Consider the following 16,939-nt stretch of genomic DNA (forward strand, 5'->3'; position numbering starts at 1 on the left):
GGAGCAACTGAGGGAATTAAGAATGTTTAGCAGAGGGAAGGAAATATTTTTGAGGAGAGAAGAAGATTGATTGCAGTGTAACGTAGAGGAAACCCTTCTGGCGTGAGTCAGGAAACCTGGGCTAACTAGTTAAAATGCCTTCGATGACAGTGATATCCCTTGACCTCCGCATTTGATTTTAAATATTTGAAGGATTTTCATGTGGCAACAAACTTCACTTAAAAAAAAAAAATTGCTCTAGAGGGTAGAATTGGGACCAATGGTCAGCAATTACAGGGAGAGAAAGTAAAAACTACCAGAAAATGGGAAAAGATGTTTGGAAGTCACATAATCAACAAAGGATGAATAGTCATAATAGGTAAAGAACTTCTATGAATCAATAAGAAAAAAAACAGTAGAAAAATGAACAAAAGACATGAGTAGGCATTTCACTATTGTCAGTAAACATATTAAATTAATAACTGAGACATGCAAATTAAGGCCACAGTGAGATACCATTTTATACCCAGGAGATTGTTGAAAACAAATTGTCATCATGTGTAAAGCAGAAGTGCTCACACTATATGCACCAGCAGTGGCACTCCTAGGTATATTGTAAAGAAACTTACACACCTGCCTCACTAGGAATGCACAGAATGTTCATAGCACCATTGTTGGTGATACAAAATACAGGAAACAACCCAAATGTCCACTGCAAGAAAATGGACTAATAGATTGTGATATATCCACCAATGGAACACAATGTAGTGGTAGCAAAATGAATTAAGCATAGCTACATGCAAAACCATGGGTGAATCTTAAAAACATAAGGCTGGATGGAAAACCGAAGTTGTGAAAGACTGCCTATTGAGTGATGCCATATGTTGAAGCTCAAAAACAAACAAAACAAACCAATATATTGTTTAGGGCCACACATCTATGTGGTGAAAACGTGTAAAAGTATGAGAATGGTAAACAGAAAATTGAGGATAAAGTTAACCTAGGCTTGAGAGACAAGGAGAAGCAGCACAAAAATAGATTCAAAGATATTTATTACTGTTCTGGTTATTAAGTTGAGCATGGGTCCACGGGTATTCGTTTTTATTATTATGCTTCAAAATTAACTCTTCATATATTCTTTGCTATGTATATACATATATATAAAGTATTAGATACTATTTTAAAACAGAATTTATTATAAGGAGGAAGATTGAAATTTAGCATGGGAAACTTTCTTTGAAAAAAAAAAAAAAGGTTTGTTGAAAAATGGGAGGATCGACTCTGGAAGGTCGTGAACTCCTGTTCCTAAGGGGTCCAAGCAGAAGCAGAGAGTGTATATGTTAAGGGATGGGGAGGGGGAGAAGGGGCGAGGGGAGAGGTGTGAGGGTCCAATGTGAACAGGAGGCTAAACCAAGCCTCTCAATTCTGTTCCAAGTCTACCTCCATCCTACTATATTTCTGCCTAGTTCTAGATAAAATTATGGGAAGAAAGTTGGGTCTTAAACTATATAAGTATGTGTTATAAACTTGATGTTATTTCTACTTTTCTTTTTCCCATGCATATTGATATTTGTGTTTTTACATGGTTTCACTCCACTAAACTTTAGTTGTCTTTGGATTCATGAAATACCCAAAGACATTAGCTACGAGAATAAATGCTAAAGTTAGCATTTCAGCCAGAGTTGCATCTAATATATTGGTGAGGGGGGATATGTTACTATATATATTGGAGCGGAGACACCGCTACGGCACAAAAGGTTAACTTTTCTTAATGGTGCAGAATTCTTCTTTTGAGGAGGCCTGCTAAGACAGTTATTTTTTTTAATGTTTATAATATGAAACATTTTTAATATTGAAACGTTACTAATTTATGATGCTTTAGATACCCTGCTTTACACATTAAGGAGACCTTACTTTAGAAAAATGGAAAATCAGGATGCCCTGGTCTGCATCTCGGAGAGCATTCCGGAACCAACCGTGGAATGGGTGTTCTGTGATTCACAGAGCGACAGGTATGACATGTGGAGAGAGAACTGCTATTATGGCTTTACTTTTCCGGTCTCTTTCTAATATAGTTGACATCATACTGTCTGTACAATTTATCACCCTGTTAACAGGAAACGTTGGCTTTTGGAAGAATGATTGGTGTGGGCTTCCCGGGGAGGATGGTGGGGGACGCCTTAGTGAGAAGCCCTTTGGAGCTCCTCATCTGTCACGTCACTGACCTGTAGGACCCTCCCTGGGTATCACAGGACACGAATAACAGCCCCTTTAGGTTACAGGATTGTTGACTCCCTGAGCATTTGGTTGGGGAAAAAGAAAGGTCCAGATTTTAGTGTATAATTCCCTATAAGTAAGAAATCCCCTGTGAATAAATGTTTAATTTGTGATTATGATGTTTACTCTGGAAGAGCAGTTTAATATGATTGTTTAGGGATGTAGAATCTTCCTGGGTTTGAACCCTGCTCTGCTTATACCTGTGTGGCCTCGGGCAAGTTACTTAACCCCTCCCCGCCTCATCAGAAGAATGGGGTGGGAGCAGTACTTACCTTAATACAATCGCTCTGATGAGTAAATGAACTGGTACATGTGAAGCGCATAGAACAGTGCCTGGCAGATAGTAAGTACCATATAAATGTTTACTTTTGTTTTTCATGTGTCATAGCTAAGTGTTCATAAAGTAATGGTTCATGCCATTTGAACTAATTAAAATTTACTAAACAACTTTTATTGAAAAATGGAACTAAAGAGAAAGAGAAAAAGTGAAAAATCAGGTTACCAAATAATGTGAGCGGGATCCCAAATTTTAAACGAACAAGAAAAAGAAATTACCTGTAGATACATACGTCACATGTGCACAGAAAAGAAAAAGATTAGAAAGCTACACAGAGCAAAATAGTAGCCGTTGTTATCTCATGGTGGTAGGAATATGGGCAATTTAATATTCTTTTCTTTGGGTTTTTCTGGATTTTCCAAAATAAACATAGTTATTGTTGTCTTATAATTAAAAAAAAAAACTCAAGGAGTAATGCATAAACAAAGACGAGAATACATTTGACTAAAGTGATAAAGAGAAGAAACGTGACTATACACAGAGTTCCAAAGCCGTATCTGCTTTGGGAAAGGTGATGGTTAAGGAGACGGGAGAGGGGAGGTGGTCCCTCAAATCCCGAGGTGTGGCTGGGCTGACACCCCACAAGTGACACTGCCCTCTCCTCTGTGAGCTCCGGGGGCTCTGGGGACATTTGCAACTGTGGCCTCTCTCCCTCTCACTGGTTGTCCCCTTCAGAGCTTCAAAGAAAGCATACCTACATCTTGTTAAGCTGTATTAAAACCTAATCATGCTTTTCCTTTTCTCCATTTTCTCTTTTTTCCCCCTTTTCTGTCTTTTCTCAATTCTTCCATTCTTTCTCTCTCTTTAACAACCAATTGGTCACCAAACACAAAGCCTTTTAAACTGTTTTATTATGTGATTCTCTCTAGTGTTATTCTAATTGGGTGAGATGAGGAATTACTAACTAGTTGTGAGTTGGTTTGCCTTGTGACCTGCTCCTGTCTTTGCTTTTTTATCAGGCTCTTAAAATCTAGAACCTTTAATTTGGTTCTCCTGAACATTCATTTGTAATTTTAAAAGATGTTTAGTCAACTGATATTTATTTTTTTTAATAGATCTTTACTGGAGTATAATTGCTTCACAATACTGTGTTAGTTTCTGTTGTACACCAAAGTGAATCAGCCATATGCATACATATGTCCCCATATCCCCTCCCTCTTGTGTCTCCCTCCCATCCTCCCTATCCCACCCCTCTAGGTCATCGCAAAGCACCAAAGTCTGTCACACAGAGTGAAGTAAGTCAGAAAGAGAAAAACAAATACCGTATGCTAACCCATATATATGGAATCTAAAAAAAAAAAAAAAAAATGGTACTGACATTTATTTTTTAATTGCAGCTGTAAAGGAGAAAGTCCAGCTGTCATTACAAAGGAAGAAAGTGTACTCCATGAGTTATTTGGAACAGACATAAGGTGCTGTGCAAGAAATGAGCTGGGCAGGGAATGTACGAAACTCTTCACTATTGGTAAGACCATAGTATCATGTCGTTCTGTTTTCAGTGACTGTTCCTTAGAGATGAGCTGGGACTAATCATCACCCCTTAGGTCCTTACTCAATTTCAAAAACTCTATAGCTCCTTCAGGCCATTTCCAGTGTAATATTTAGATTTCTGTGAGTGCTCATTTCTTCATAAGAGCCTTGTCAGTCTCTGAAAGACTCTTTTATTTTGAGATGGTTGGTAACATTTGAGATGCCATCAAAATCTTTGTTCTGCAGAATGTTCAGGATATGTTTTGTGATGAGGAAAAAAAAATCACTTTTTTTCTTACCCGGGGTGTTTTCATCTTCTAGATCTAAACCAAACTCCTCAGACCACACCGCCACAATTATTTCTTAAAGTAGGGGAACCCTTATGGATAAGGTGCAAAGCTGTTCATGTAAACCACGGATTCGGGCTCAGCTGGGAATTAGAGAATAAAACACTGGAAGAGGTGAGAGGATGAGCTTGCATCCTGAAAATGCAGAAAAATGAACCAAGAGTCCAGGTGGAAATCACTCCATTCAAACTCTGTTTTATTAAAATCTAGGGCAGCTACTTTGAGATGAGTACCTATTCCACAAACAGAACTATGATACGGATTCTGTTTGCTTTTGTATCATCAGTGGGAAGAAACGACACTGGCTATTACACTTGTTCCTCTTCAGAACATCCCAGTAAATCAGCTTTGGTCACCATCCTAGGTAATGCGGGCTGCGCACGTAACCTGTACTCATGTTTTTAGTTGTTTTAGTGTGGAATGTAGGGTAGGTACTGCAAATTCTGCTTTCAGTATAATGTTAGTATCAAAAAGCTGAGAAAGAAACTGAATTAGGGGAGTTTTGTAAGTACAAGCTGCCCCTTCCTTTCCTTTTCTGGTTAAACCAAGCCCGCTTGAATGCCGCTGTCTTGGCAGGCAGCACGTTGTAATGTGACCCTCTGTTTGTGGATTTTTGTCTTCCAGTAGGCTGGAAGTTTCCTAAGGACAGGAATAATCCCTTCTATCCTATAGTCCCAGACCTGGCAGAGAACCAGACCCAAACTCGACCCTTATTAAGCACTTGTTCTAAGAACTACCTGAGAACTGCCTCTCAAGGGTAGAGAGCAATGGCTGAGAGGGTGGGACACGCACTTAGATGTGCATGGAAGTTTGGGTGCGCTCTGTAGGATCTGACAATAATCACGCTTTACGTAATCTCGGAGTAGGTGGCAGCCTTCAGCCATCATGAAAATGCTAAGAAATGAAGGGATTCTCTTATTAGACTAATAAGGAAGTGTTCCGTAGGGAAACCTTGTGAATATCTCTGGCTAGACTATTCTGTTTGTGACCTGAGATTATTTTACGTGGGATGTGTCACGAGGGGGCCGTTCTGGCTGAGGACACGGATTGTCAGTGGGTCCCTCTGTGTCCATGGTTGGCCAGGCTGGGGGAAGCCCTTCAACCCCTTGAACTTGTCAGCAAAATCTATAGGTTTATTTATACATTTCTTTGGGAAGAGTGTCAATTACTTGTATCCAATTCTGAGAGGACTCAGAAGGTGACATGCTCAGGCTTATTAATGGAGACAGGACTCCTGCGTTTCTTGTTAAACTATCAAATCTGAGTTTTCTTGCATAAAACTGATGAATAAAAATTTATTTATCCTCTCAATATATTTCCTCCATATGAATCTCATTATCTAACTTATAAATGCATTTTTTTTAACAGAAAAGGGATTTATAAACGCTTCCAAATCAAGTGAAGATTATGAAATTGACCAGTATGAAGAGTTTTGTTTTTCTGTCAGGTTTAAAGCATACCCACAAATCAGATGTACGTGGAGCTTCTCTCGAAAATCATTTCCTTGTGAGCAAAGTGGCCTGGATGACGGGTACAGGTGAGCAAACTCAGCCCGGGACACATCACCATTCTCAGCACAACCCTTCTGGTTGCCCTCGAGAAGAGCCGTTTTGTATTATAAGTTTATGTGCTGTGAGGTTGACATTGAAGACGAGAAAGCAAACAGCAGATGTGAGGACACAGTAACAATTCTTTAATCAGTTCAGATAGTGTAACCCACATGCACGAAAAATGGAAAGAATCATATCAGTTTGAGTCTGGCATTTTCTGAGTCACCAGATTGTTACTTCCTATTTGAGGGTACATGCTATTGGTACACGGAGTCTCTCCCAGCCCGTTTGCAGATGATTGAGGAAGTAAAACCCCTTAAAAACAGTAAAACACTACCTATAGGTATGTTGATTTAAGTTTTCAAAAATAAATGCAGAAATAGCCCAATGATAAATGCTGAAGGAAAATCTCATTTTCCTGGGGATCTGTCCAACTGCAGTCAAGTTTCTCTTTGGAAAACAAAAAAAGAACTCTTTTTTGTTTTTTAATTGAAGTATAGTTAATTTACAATGTTAGGTTAGTTTCAAGTGTACAGCACAGTGATTCATTTATACATACATACATACATATATGTTCTTTTTCAGATTCTTTTCTATTATAGGTTATTACAAGATATTGAGTCCAGTTCCCTGTGCTATACAATAAGTCCTTGTTGTTTACCTATTTTACATATAGTAGTGTGTATATGTTAATCCCAAACTCCTAATTTATCTCTCTCCTCCCCAAAAAAACCAGCTCTTCCTTGTATTTCCTATGGCTATGACACCCCTTATCTCTTAAAACTAATCCTAGGTAACATGGTTTCAGGATAGACTATGAGCTGAGAGGTACCTGTCCTCTCTCCAGTGAGTCAGTGGTCGAGAGTTAATCACTGATGCTCAGCAATGGGTCAATAAACCAACTGTATAGGAATCAGCTGGGTAAATGTTAAAAATGTGGATTCCTGGCTCCCATTCCAAACATGCTGAACTAAAATTGAGGCACAATCTCCAGATTCTGCATTTTTCTTTTTTTTTTTTTTGGCTGCACCACTTGGCATGCAGGATCTTAGTTCCCGGACCAGGGATTGAACCCACGCCCCCTGCCGTGGAGGCGTGGAGTCTTAACCACTGGACCGTCAGGGAAGTCCCCCCAGGTTCTGCATTTTTAATGAGAACCTCTGGTGATTCCCATCACAGGTCTGGATCTGTGCTGTGTAGTACAGTAGCCGGCAGCCACATATGGCTATTGGGAGCTTGAAATGCAGCTGGTCCCAATGGAGATGTTGTGTGGCTGTAACATGCACAGCAGATTCTGAAGACTTCGTATGACAAACAAAAAGTAAAATACCTCAATAATTTTTGTCTTGATTATATGTTAAAATGACAGTATTTTAGATATATTGAGTTAAATAAAATCTATTATTACCATTTACTCCTTTTTACTTTTTAGATAGCTAATTGGAAATGTTAAAATTACATAAGTGGCTTGTTTATATTCCTATTGGATAGCACGGGTGTAGGTGAAGAGTCAGAATAAGCTCTTTTCATCTTGATCCTTCCGTTTGTTTCCTGATGACTGCGCTGTTCTATACCCCAAAGTGATTTGTAACTGATCCTTGTTTGCTTTTCTAAGAAGAGTTGTAACACAGGGTTTGCATGGCATCGTCTGCCCTCTCACCCAAACCTCCTAATGTTCGAAGCATTCATTTTTCAAGTAATTAAGAAAGCAGCCTTTGGACGGACACATAGTCCCCTAACTCAGGGGTTCTCAACAGCAGGCTGTTGACATCCTGGGCCGGGTAATTCTTCGTTCTGGGGGTCTCTCCTATGCATGATAGGATGTTTAGCAGCGTCCCTGGTCTCCACCCATTGGATGTCAGTAGCACCACTACCCCAAGTTGTGACAACCAAAAATATCTCCAGACATTGCCAAAGTCCCCTGGTGAGAAAAAATTGCCTGGGGTTGAGAACCACTGCCTTGGAGGGGTCACCCCATTGTCATAAGCCCTTATGCTGAACCATCAAACTTTTGAAGGTAGAAGGCAGGGAGTCAGCCCCTCTCCTGCTAGTTGAGTTGACTACCTGTGTTCAGGATGTCAGTGCTGTCACTTTCCCCATCCTTCTTTGTATTGTGACCCCATGTCAGAGAAGCTCTTAGTTCTACAGGATTCTCTTTTGAACCTGATTCAAAGAGATAGAGGATCAATTCAATTTAGTTCAACAAATATTCCTTTAATGTCTTCTTGATGGTCTCAGTGCCATAAGGGGCTACAAGCGTGAATAAGGTGATGTCTCCCCCCAACCCCCTCAAGTTATACAGGCACATTTAAGTGCCAGGGGCCACCTGGGAGGTCATTGCTACTTGTGCTGGTGACATCTGGCACAATTCTTTTTTTTTTCTTTATAAATTTATTTATTTTATTTTTATTTATTTTTGGCTGCGTTGGGTCTTCACTGCTGTGTGCAGGCTTTCTCTAGTTGCAGCGAGCGGGGGCTATTCTTCCTTGCGGTGCGCTGGCTTCTCGTTGCAGTGGCTTCTCTTGTTGCGGAGCACAAGCTTTAGGCGCACAGGCTTCAGTAGCTGTGGCATGCAGGCTCAGTAGTTGTGGCTCGCGGGCTCTAGAGCGCAGGCTCAGTAGTTGTGGCGCACAGCCTTAGTTGCTCCGCGGCATGTGGGATCTTCCCGGACCAGGGCTCGAACACGTGTCCCCTGTGTTGGCAGGCGGATTCTTAACCACTGCGCCACCAGGGAAGCCCTGGCACGATTCTTAAGATTTGACAGACTCGCTGATTAGAGGACCGTGTCTCTGGGGCTTCCCTGGTGGTGCAGTGGTTGGGAGTCTGCCTGCCAATGCAGGGGACACGGGTTTGAGCCCTGGTCTGGGAGGATCCCACATGCTGCGGAGCGGCTGGGTCCGTGAGCCACAATTGCTGAGCCTGCGGGTCTGGAGCCTGTGCTCTGCAACAAGAGAGGCCGCGATAGTGATAGGCCCATGCACTGCGATGAGGAGTGGCCCCCGCTTGCCACAACTGGAGAGGGCCCTCGCACAGAAACGAAGACCCAACACAGCCATAAATAAATAAATAAATAAATAAATAAATAAATAAATAGAGGACCGTGTCTCTGATCTATGGGTCTTGGAGCAATCTAGTGGGCTAGTTAATCTGGTTTCACCCCATGACCACACTCTGCACCCCTGACCCCAAGCAGTTATCTTCTGGAGGTAGCTAAATGAATAAATCAGGGCAGATCCTGATTTCTATAGTGATGTGTACCTCTCATTCAAAGTTAACCTCTTTTTGTGTTGAATCCCACCAGTGAATTCATAACCTCCGCTGGGATAGGCGCTGTCATTTCTCTGTCTTTGTACAATGCCTCGTGCAGTCAACAGCTGTTTAGTAAATGAATGAATTCATCATCACCCCTAGAAAGCAACTCAAAGTGCATAGCCTGGGCCAAAGATGAGTCAGTGGCATACTCTTTGCACTGCAAGGACCATGACACTCACCCCAACACCTAGCACGTGGCACTCACCACAACACCTATCACTCAGTGTTTATTTTATTTAAAAAGTTCTTGAAGAAGTACAGTATTAATTGGTGATAACAATGCACTGGGTGTGATGGGCCACTTGCCAAGGTGGCAATGCCAAGGTGAGATGGAGGCTCCTTCATCATGAAAAAGATGCTCAAAATGTTGAATAAAAGATGAACTACAGGGGTGGGGGATGAATTGGGAGATTAGGATTGACATATATACAATACTATGTATAAAATAGATAACTACTGAGAACCTCTGTGTGTATAGCACAGAGAAATCTACTCAATGCTCTGTGGTGACCTAAATGGGAAGGAAATCCAAAAAAGAGGGGATATATGTATATGTATAGCTGATTCACTTTGCTGTACAGCAGAAACTAACACAACATTGTAAAGCAACTATACTCCAATAAAAATTAATTAAAGAAAAAAAAAAAAAGATGAACTACAAAAAAATTGAACACAAGTGCTCTAAATGTCATCTGCTCTCCACATGAGGCTCTGTGTTGTGATAGGAGATGCAGACTAAATTCTAACCTGAGTTCTTTTCAATTTTTTATTATAAAAAGTTCCAAATTTACTAATAAACTCAAAGAATAGTACAGTGAGCATCCTTTACCCATCACTTAGGTTCAACAATTTAGTCAAACTGAATTTTGTTTATGAAGTACAGTATTTTCATCATGGGGCAAGAGAGGACTTTATAAGCAAAGTGACACCAGTTTTTATTTGTAACCGAAAGGTCTGTGTAATAACAGTACTACTGAAAAAGCTTTGGTGTGGTCAGAGCATGTGTGCCAGAAATCTTGCAGCTTCCCCACCTTCACAGCTTCGTTTCTCCAATTTACTTCCTCAAATATTACACCAAAGTTTATTAGGGCTTCCCTTTATGTGTTTACATTTTATGAAATTATAACTTTCCAGCAGTCCTGACAGCCTGGTCTTGGGAAAAGGTTCTAGAATATTTCATCTTTTAGTTTGCCTAATTTTCTATCTCTGTAGACTTACTTATAAACAAATCTGCCTTAGCTTTTCCTAGTTTCATGGTTAAACACACACACACACACACACACACACACACACACACACACACAAAACAACTTATTAGGATGTTATAATTATTTAAGTAATTTCTTCTGAAAGAGTCTCCTTAGGCATGCCCAATCCCTGTATTTTCTTTTTCCCTGAAATATTTAATTTCCCAACTCGACCAAGTCAAAGTTCTGCCCACAACAGGCATTAACTGAGCACTTATTGGTACCAGTGGTGTGGTGGAGTCTGGGTTTTGGGTGGTGAGACATATTCCTTCTTAGGACAAAGAGAAAAGCAAGCTCTCAAGTCAATAAATGATATGTGATTACAGGAGTGTATTGAGCTTCTTTAGGAGGACTTTTTTGGTTCCCTGAAGGAGATGAGCCCTGAGTGTATACAGAAAGGAAGGAAAGATGTTTGGGGACTGTAAATAGCGGTAAATAGTGGTAAATAGCAGAACCTCCAACCAAACACTGCCCCCTCAATTGTAAGGTACTAACCACATCATGAAGCATCACTGAGACCAAAAGAAACTTCTTTGAGCCCTACCATGTGCCGATGTGCAAAGTCCTTTATATGGATTATCTCATTTGATCTCATCATCCCATTTTATTAAATATGGAAACAGGCTATGCTACTTGCTCCACACCTGGGGCGAAGTCAATACCTTTCATTCACTCTTATTTTCTGAAATTGCCTTTAAAAAAAATAGAAATAACACCCATAATTCCACCACCAGGAATTATATTTCAGACTTTGTAACCACCATGATAGAAACATATAAGTATAGGTTTTTGTACAAACAGGAAATTAATTGTGCCATTTGTCACCTGATTTTTCACTTTAAAAATATCATCTCTTGCTGTGTTAATAAGTACATTATTATTATTTATATTATCATGTTAATGGCTTACCTTATTTACATTACCACTTTTATGGTGACAGTATTCCTCTTTTTAGAAAATTTTATTTTGACTAACTCCTGTTGATGGGCATTTACTTTAGTTTTTTTTTTTTCTTTGCATCTTTATTTTAATGTGATTTTCTCACTTAATGTATATACCCCAGAGTAAAGGTTCTAACTGTCTTTTTTATTCAAAATGATTCCCGGGCTTCATAAGCCTCATAGTAATGATGATCTAACACATTTATCGTGTTTACTAGGCACTGTTATAAGCAGTTTATACAAAACCGCTTTAATAAAAACTCAACAAAAACTTCTCCTCTAACAACCATATAAGGTAGATACTATCTTCGTCTTACAGATGAGGAAACAAGCACAGAGAGACTCCGTGACTTGCCCACGGTCACACCACCAGGCAATGGCAGAGTTGCCTGCAAAGCCTGTGTTTTTTAACCATTACTCTGGTACTGCCTTTTGACACCAGCTCATTTCAAAAGTGTGAGATTCTCATACCTAGTGTGTAAGAAAACAGAAGAGCAAGCATGTGCTTTGGTTATTTAAAAAGAAAAGTGTGCCGCCTTATGAGATGTGCTGTGCTATTGGGTTTGTAATGATTATGTAATACTTCCCCAGGCTTGTGGGCTCCCCTGAAATAAAATACAAATGAGCATGGTATTAAGTAGATTGATATAAAGTCATCAGCACCTCTCCTGCCCCCTGCCTGGCTTTCTTTGTTTAACTCTGGACAGAAATGTGTGCAGACTGGGTTCAACTTCAGCCAGGCTGTACCCCTCCATGTCCTGCAGTCTGGGGGGGCAGGATCTGCTGATGGGGGTCTCCCAGTGCCGGGTAAAGTCACTCACTCCTGCCAGCCCCTCACTCTCCAGTTTCAGAAGCTCTCAGCTTCCCCAGTCTGTGCTTTATTACGCCCTGTTTTCTGGTTTGACTTTTATCATCCCTTGCTCTTTGAATAAAGCATTTTTTATAGTGAAGTTACTCCCTGAGGTCCCTGGAAAGACCTGCCCCTTTTCAACTCCCCAGCTCTGGGTGCTAGATGGAAAAGAAAAATCACCTGCATTTTGCTTGTAACAGAGGAGAAATCCCTTCTCATAGTTGTAATGAGAATACATCTTCTTAGTCACCAAAGATATTTCACTGTGAACTCCAGTTTCCTGATCTCCCATCTCATGGCCGCTGGCCATTTTCAGAAAAACCCCAGGGAAAAAGGAAGTTTGAAACTCCCTGGCATTAATCGGTTAGTCCCCTTGGAATTTCCAGGGGAGGGTCGGCGATGCAGTTGTTGCTTTTGCTGGGGTTAACTGCCATAAACAGGAAGACAAGTGGTTGAGAAGGACCTGGATATTCAATTTTGTGTTCAGGCTATTTCTGTGACCGATTTCCTACCTGGAAGAATGAGAATGTTTCAGATGCTCTCTTGTCTATCCCATGGCAAGTCATGCTCCATTCAGACAGCACAAAAGACTTAGGAGAGAAAACGTTTACAAAACAGATTGGTCTGCGTGATAATCAATAGTTGTATAGGTAATTTCTTTTATGTTAATTTTTATTGGATTATAGTTGCTTTATAATGTTGTGTTAGTTTCTGCTGTACAGCAAAGTGAATCAGCTATATGTATACATATATCTCCTCTTTTTTTGGATTTCCTTCCCATTTAGGTCACCACAGAGCATTGAGTAGAGTTCCCTGTGCTATACAATAGGTTCTCATTAGTTGGTAATTTCTTTATCAAATTGATTGGTGCTTGTGGCATGGTCCCTGCCTAGCACACTGGCTTCTTTTTTATCTCTTCTCTTCTTCCTTTTCAGTGTCTTTGGCTATTGTCCGGTGAGAATTACATTTTCCCTTTTAGAAGCTCACATCTTTCTCTTCTTGGACCACTTAAACCATGCCTTCATAAAGTCTGGAAATCGCATGTACCTATACTTACTTTTCTCCCTAAAGTTACAATTTGTCTTTCCCACAATCCTTCTGTCATTTCCACTTCACCAGCCGTTTCCTTCTCGTTGTCCAGAAGTAGGTCAGCATAAGAAATTCCCCTTTCTGCTTCTTCAGCCTTCTTGTTAACAAGGCAAACAAAAAGCTTCTTCAGTGCTCACTTGATAGGAAATGAAATCTCCCATCACTATACACAGTCAGAATTACCTTTAAGCTTCCGAATTAAGGATGCAGAACATTGGTGTCAAATAAACCTGGGCTCAAAATCTTCTCTATTGATTGCTAGGTGTGTGGTTTGACTCTTAGGAATCAGCTGGGATTCTGTTCTCTCCTTCCTCTTCACGTCCAATCCAGCACCTGCTGTTTCTTTTTGTTCTGGTGCCTCTGGGGTTGGTTCTTTCCTTTCCCTTCCCATTTTCCCTGCCTTAGACAACACTCATCTTTTCACACTCTGAACTCTCAAATCTGAACTTTTATTTCTCCTCTCCTAAGATTTCCCACATTATACCTTAACTGCTCATTACTTGTCTGCCTTCGCCACCAAACTGTAAATTCTGTGAGAACAAGAAACCTAGTTTTGTTAACTCACTGTTGTATTCCCGATTCCTCCCACAAATAGCCTCTACCATTGACAGGAGAAAGAATGAGTGAATTCATGGATGAATGAATGACTTCCTAGGTTACTTCTACAGCTACCTCCAGACTTCCCCCCAATAAACTTTCCTGCTGCCATCACTCTAAACTAAAATACTGTTCAGAACATTCCTCTCTTGCTCAGGAATCCACAACATCTCCTCCCTGCTCTCTCCATCAGGTCAAAATAATTAGGCTTGTTTTCCAAGGTCCCAGATCAGTTGGCCTCACCCTGCCCATTTAGCCCTCTGTTCTGCTACATCCCACCCTGCACCTCTGCTCTAGCCAAGAAGCCTCCCCGTTTCTCTCCTTGTGGCCTTATGAGTTCCTGTCTCATGGCTTAAATCATGCCGTTGCCCCCTGCTTGGATGTCTTTTCTTTACTCTCTCATGAAAACCAACTCACCTCTAAAGACCTCGCTCAATTACTGCTTCTATGAAGCCCTCTGAACTTTTCTCACGACACCGGCCTCTGCCTTCTTTGATCTTCTACAGGCCTTCAGTTTGATGCTTTCACTCTTGCACATAGGCACGTTTTGTCCACCCACCTGGATTATGGTATCTCTGAGGACCGGAGCCATATTCACAGGTCTTCTGCATCCTACATAGTTCCTCCTGTTCACATTTCCTACGTATACATACTTTTTCTTTCCTTTTTTACTTCAAGTAGGCTATATAGAGGTGGCCTAATTCAGTATCTTCTGAACAAGGCTTAGATTTTCTCATTCTAAGGGAAATTTTTTTTCTATTTCTTCAATGCATGAAGGCACATTCAACAGCTCCTTGCTTCCCCACCTCTCCTATAATATCCACCATCCCGTATACCTGCTAAGCTTGGTGGATGATCCCCAATACCATATACCTGGTAGGCTTGGTGGATGACTAGAGCCTGCTGAGGCCACTCAAAGACGTCTGTACTCAGTGGATTTGAGCCCTCATCACTGTCAATCCCTATGTAAGTCAAAGGTTGGTCATAGGTCCTGCCTTGGACCAACGTCAGAGAGCTATCCTTTCAGGAAGCTGGGGGGGGTCCATGGGCTCCGCCACCTACCAAGGTTCTTCCATATTTCCAGGAAGTCACACTAGTCTGGAGTGTATGTAACAGTAGGGGCCGGAAGCTTCTTGTCTCTCTTAGCAGCTCCAGCCTAGATCAGTGCTTCTCAACCTTTAATGTGCATGTGAATTCCACAGAGATCATCTTAAAAATGCAGACTCTGAGTCAGTAGATTTGGGGTGGGGCCTGAGATTTTGTATTTCTAGCAAGTTCCTAGATAATACCAAGGCTAATGCTGCCTGTTTGTGGACCACACTTTGAGTAGGAAGAGCATCTGGGCACCTCCCTGTCCACTGAACTTGAGAGAAGTGAGTGTCTTCAGGAAGACTTACTCCCATGCACACCGTTATTCATTTCAACATCTCCTCAAAGAATGTGGCTAAGTGTGTCTTTAATTCTTTTTCCAACAGCATATCTAAGTTTTGCAACCATAAACACCAGCCAGGACAATATATCTTCCATGCAGAAAATGATGACGCCCAGTTCACAAAAATGTTCACACTGAATATAAGAAGTAAGTGAAACTGTCAAGAAATTGTATTTTATGCCTGTAACGCCTTAATAATATATTAACTCGGATCAGAAAGAGATAAGCCATGGCTTAGGGAAGGAATGCTACAGAAGTGTTTTGACGTGCTGAAGTGTTTTGAAATTGTACTGTTGTATCTACTGGCTTGTTGATACGCAGATCTCTTTCTGGGCTCATCCTCTGAAGCTAAGATGCTGATTCCATATCCTCTCTGAAGGTGCTTTACTGTGTGACTTTATTGATTTTAGTACTTTGAAAGGTCCTGTTAAGGAAAGGCCAAGAGTCATACTACCTTCCATTTAGTTGTTTTAATAATCTTTGTTTCTCTGGTCCATGAAAAGATGAGAGTGCATTTTGCTGGGCTTTTTGCAGGTGCTTCTCCTGAAGCTAAGACTCATTTTAGGATGTTCAGGAGATAGAGGTCTACACCTGAGCTCTCTCCAGGAGGGGTCTAGCGGTGGAAAAGGGGGTGCTCCCCAGAGAAGTTTAGGGCTGCCTGCACAAAAGGTGACAGAAGGGCAAAGAGGGCCCCCTCTTTGAGTCACCCTGCATGAGACACGCTCCCAGGAGCACGAACTGCACAGAGTACGTGAGCAGCCTATATGAAGCTGACTTTGAAACCCTTTCTGGAAAGCACTGTACTTCATGAGCTTGATTTCCCTGTTGTTTTCTACAGGGAAACCTCAAGTGCTCGCCGAGGCATCGGCAAGTCAGGCTTCTTGCTCCTCTGACGGGTACCCGTTACCGTCTTGGACCTGGAAGAAGTGTTCAGACAAGTCTCCCAAGTAATGAAGACACTGGCCCCTCTTGTGTTAGAAGAACATAAAACTCTCTCTGACATGTTGACTGTTTCTCATGAATTCAGTTTAAGAAGAAACGATGAAGCATTTAAAATGCTTACCTTCTGAGTCGACCATAATTCTAAATGGTCATAGATTGTTTCTGATAACCTTTCATAGATGTGTCTCTTGTAGACCCCACTAGAGAAACCCTCACTTCCAATCCGACGATAGCCCCGCCCGTCTAAATTCTCTGTCTGCTGTTTCTTTTCAGCTGCACAGAAGAGATCACAGAAGGAATTTGGAATAAAAAGGCCAACAGAAAAGTATTTGGACAGTGGATATCGAGCAGCACCCTGAACATGAGCGAGGCCGTCAAAGGGTTCCTGGTGAAGTGCTGTGCATACAATTCCCTCGGCACCTCTTGTGAAACAATCCTTCTAAACTCACCAGGTAGACAGCAGTTGCTACTGTAACACACCACCTTCAGGAATTCCCTACTAGAAGTTAGTCCCTGTCGTTCGCTTTTATTTGGGGAGTTTTACAAGAGTGTGTAGGTTCAGTGTGTGA

The 16,939-nt window shown here is 41.2% G+C and overlaps 1 protein-coding gene across 3 annotated transcripts in view; it reads left to right on the plus strand.

Annotated features, from left to right (window-relative positions):
- Positions 1-16,939, plus strand: part of FLT3 (fms related receptor tyrosine kinase 3) — a 75,669-nt gene that overhangs the window by 36,041 nt on the left and 22,689 nt on the right. Inside the window, exons 5-12 of one of the 3 annotated variants that reach the window (XM_057532973.1) lie at positions 1,862-1,991; positions 3,931-4,058; positions 4,385-4,524; positions 4,621-4,774; positions 5,779-5,947; positions 15,472-15,575; positions 16,267-16,375; positions 16,644-16,822. In XM_057532973.1, coding sequence (XP_057388956.1) covers positions 1,862-1,991; positions 3,931-4,058; positions 4,385-4,524; positions 4,621-4,774; positions 5,779-5,947; positions 15,472-15,575; positions 16,267-16,375; positions 16,644-16,822 — 1,113 coding nt within the window. The remainder of the gene's footprint in view (positions 1-1,861; positions 1,992-3,930; positions 4,059-4,384; positions 4,525-4,620; positions 4,775-5,778; positions 5,948-15,471; positions 15,576-16,266; positions 16,376-16,643; positions 16,823-16,939) is intronic. The other 2 variants (XM_057532974.1, XM_057532975.1) reach the window with 2 other exon arrangements.

The sequence above is a fragment of the Balaenoptera acutorostrata genome, chromosome 18 (assembly GCF_949987535.1).
Source record: "Balaenoptera acutorostrata chromosome 18, mBalAcu1.1, whole genome shotgun sequence".
In the NCBI taxonomy this organism is placed as follows: Eukaryota; Metazoa; Chordata; class Mammalia; order Artiodactyla; family Balaenopteridae; genus Balaenoptera; species Balaenoptera acutorostrata.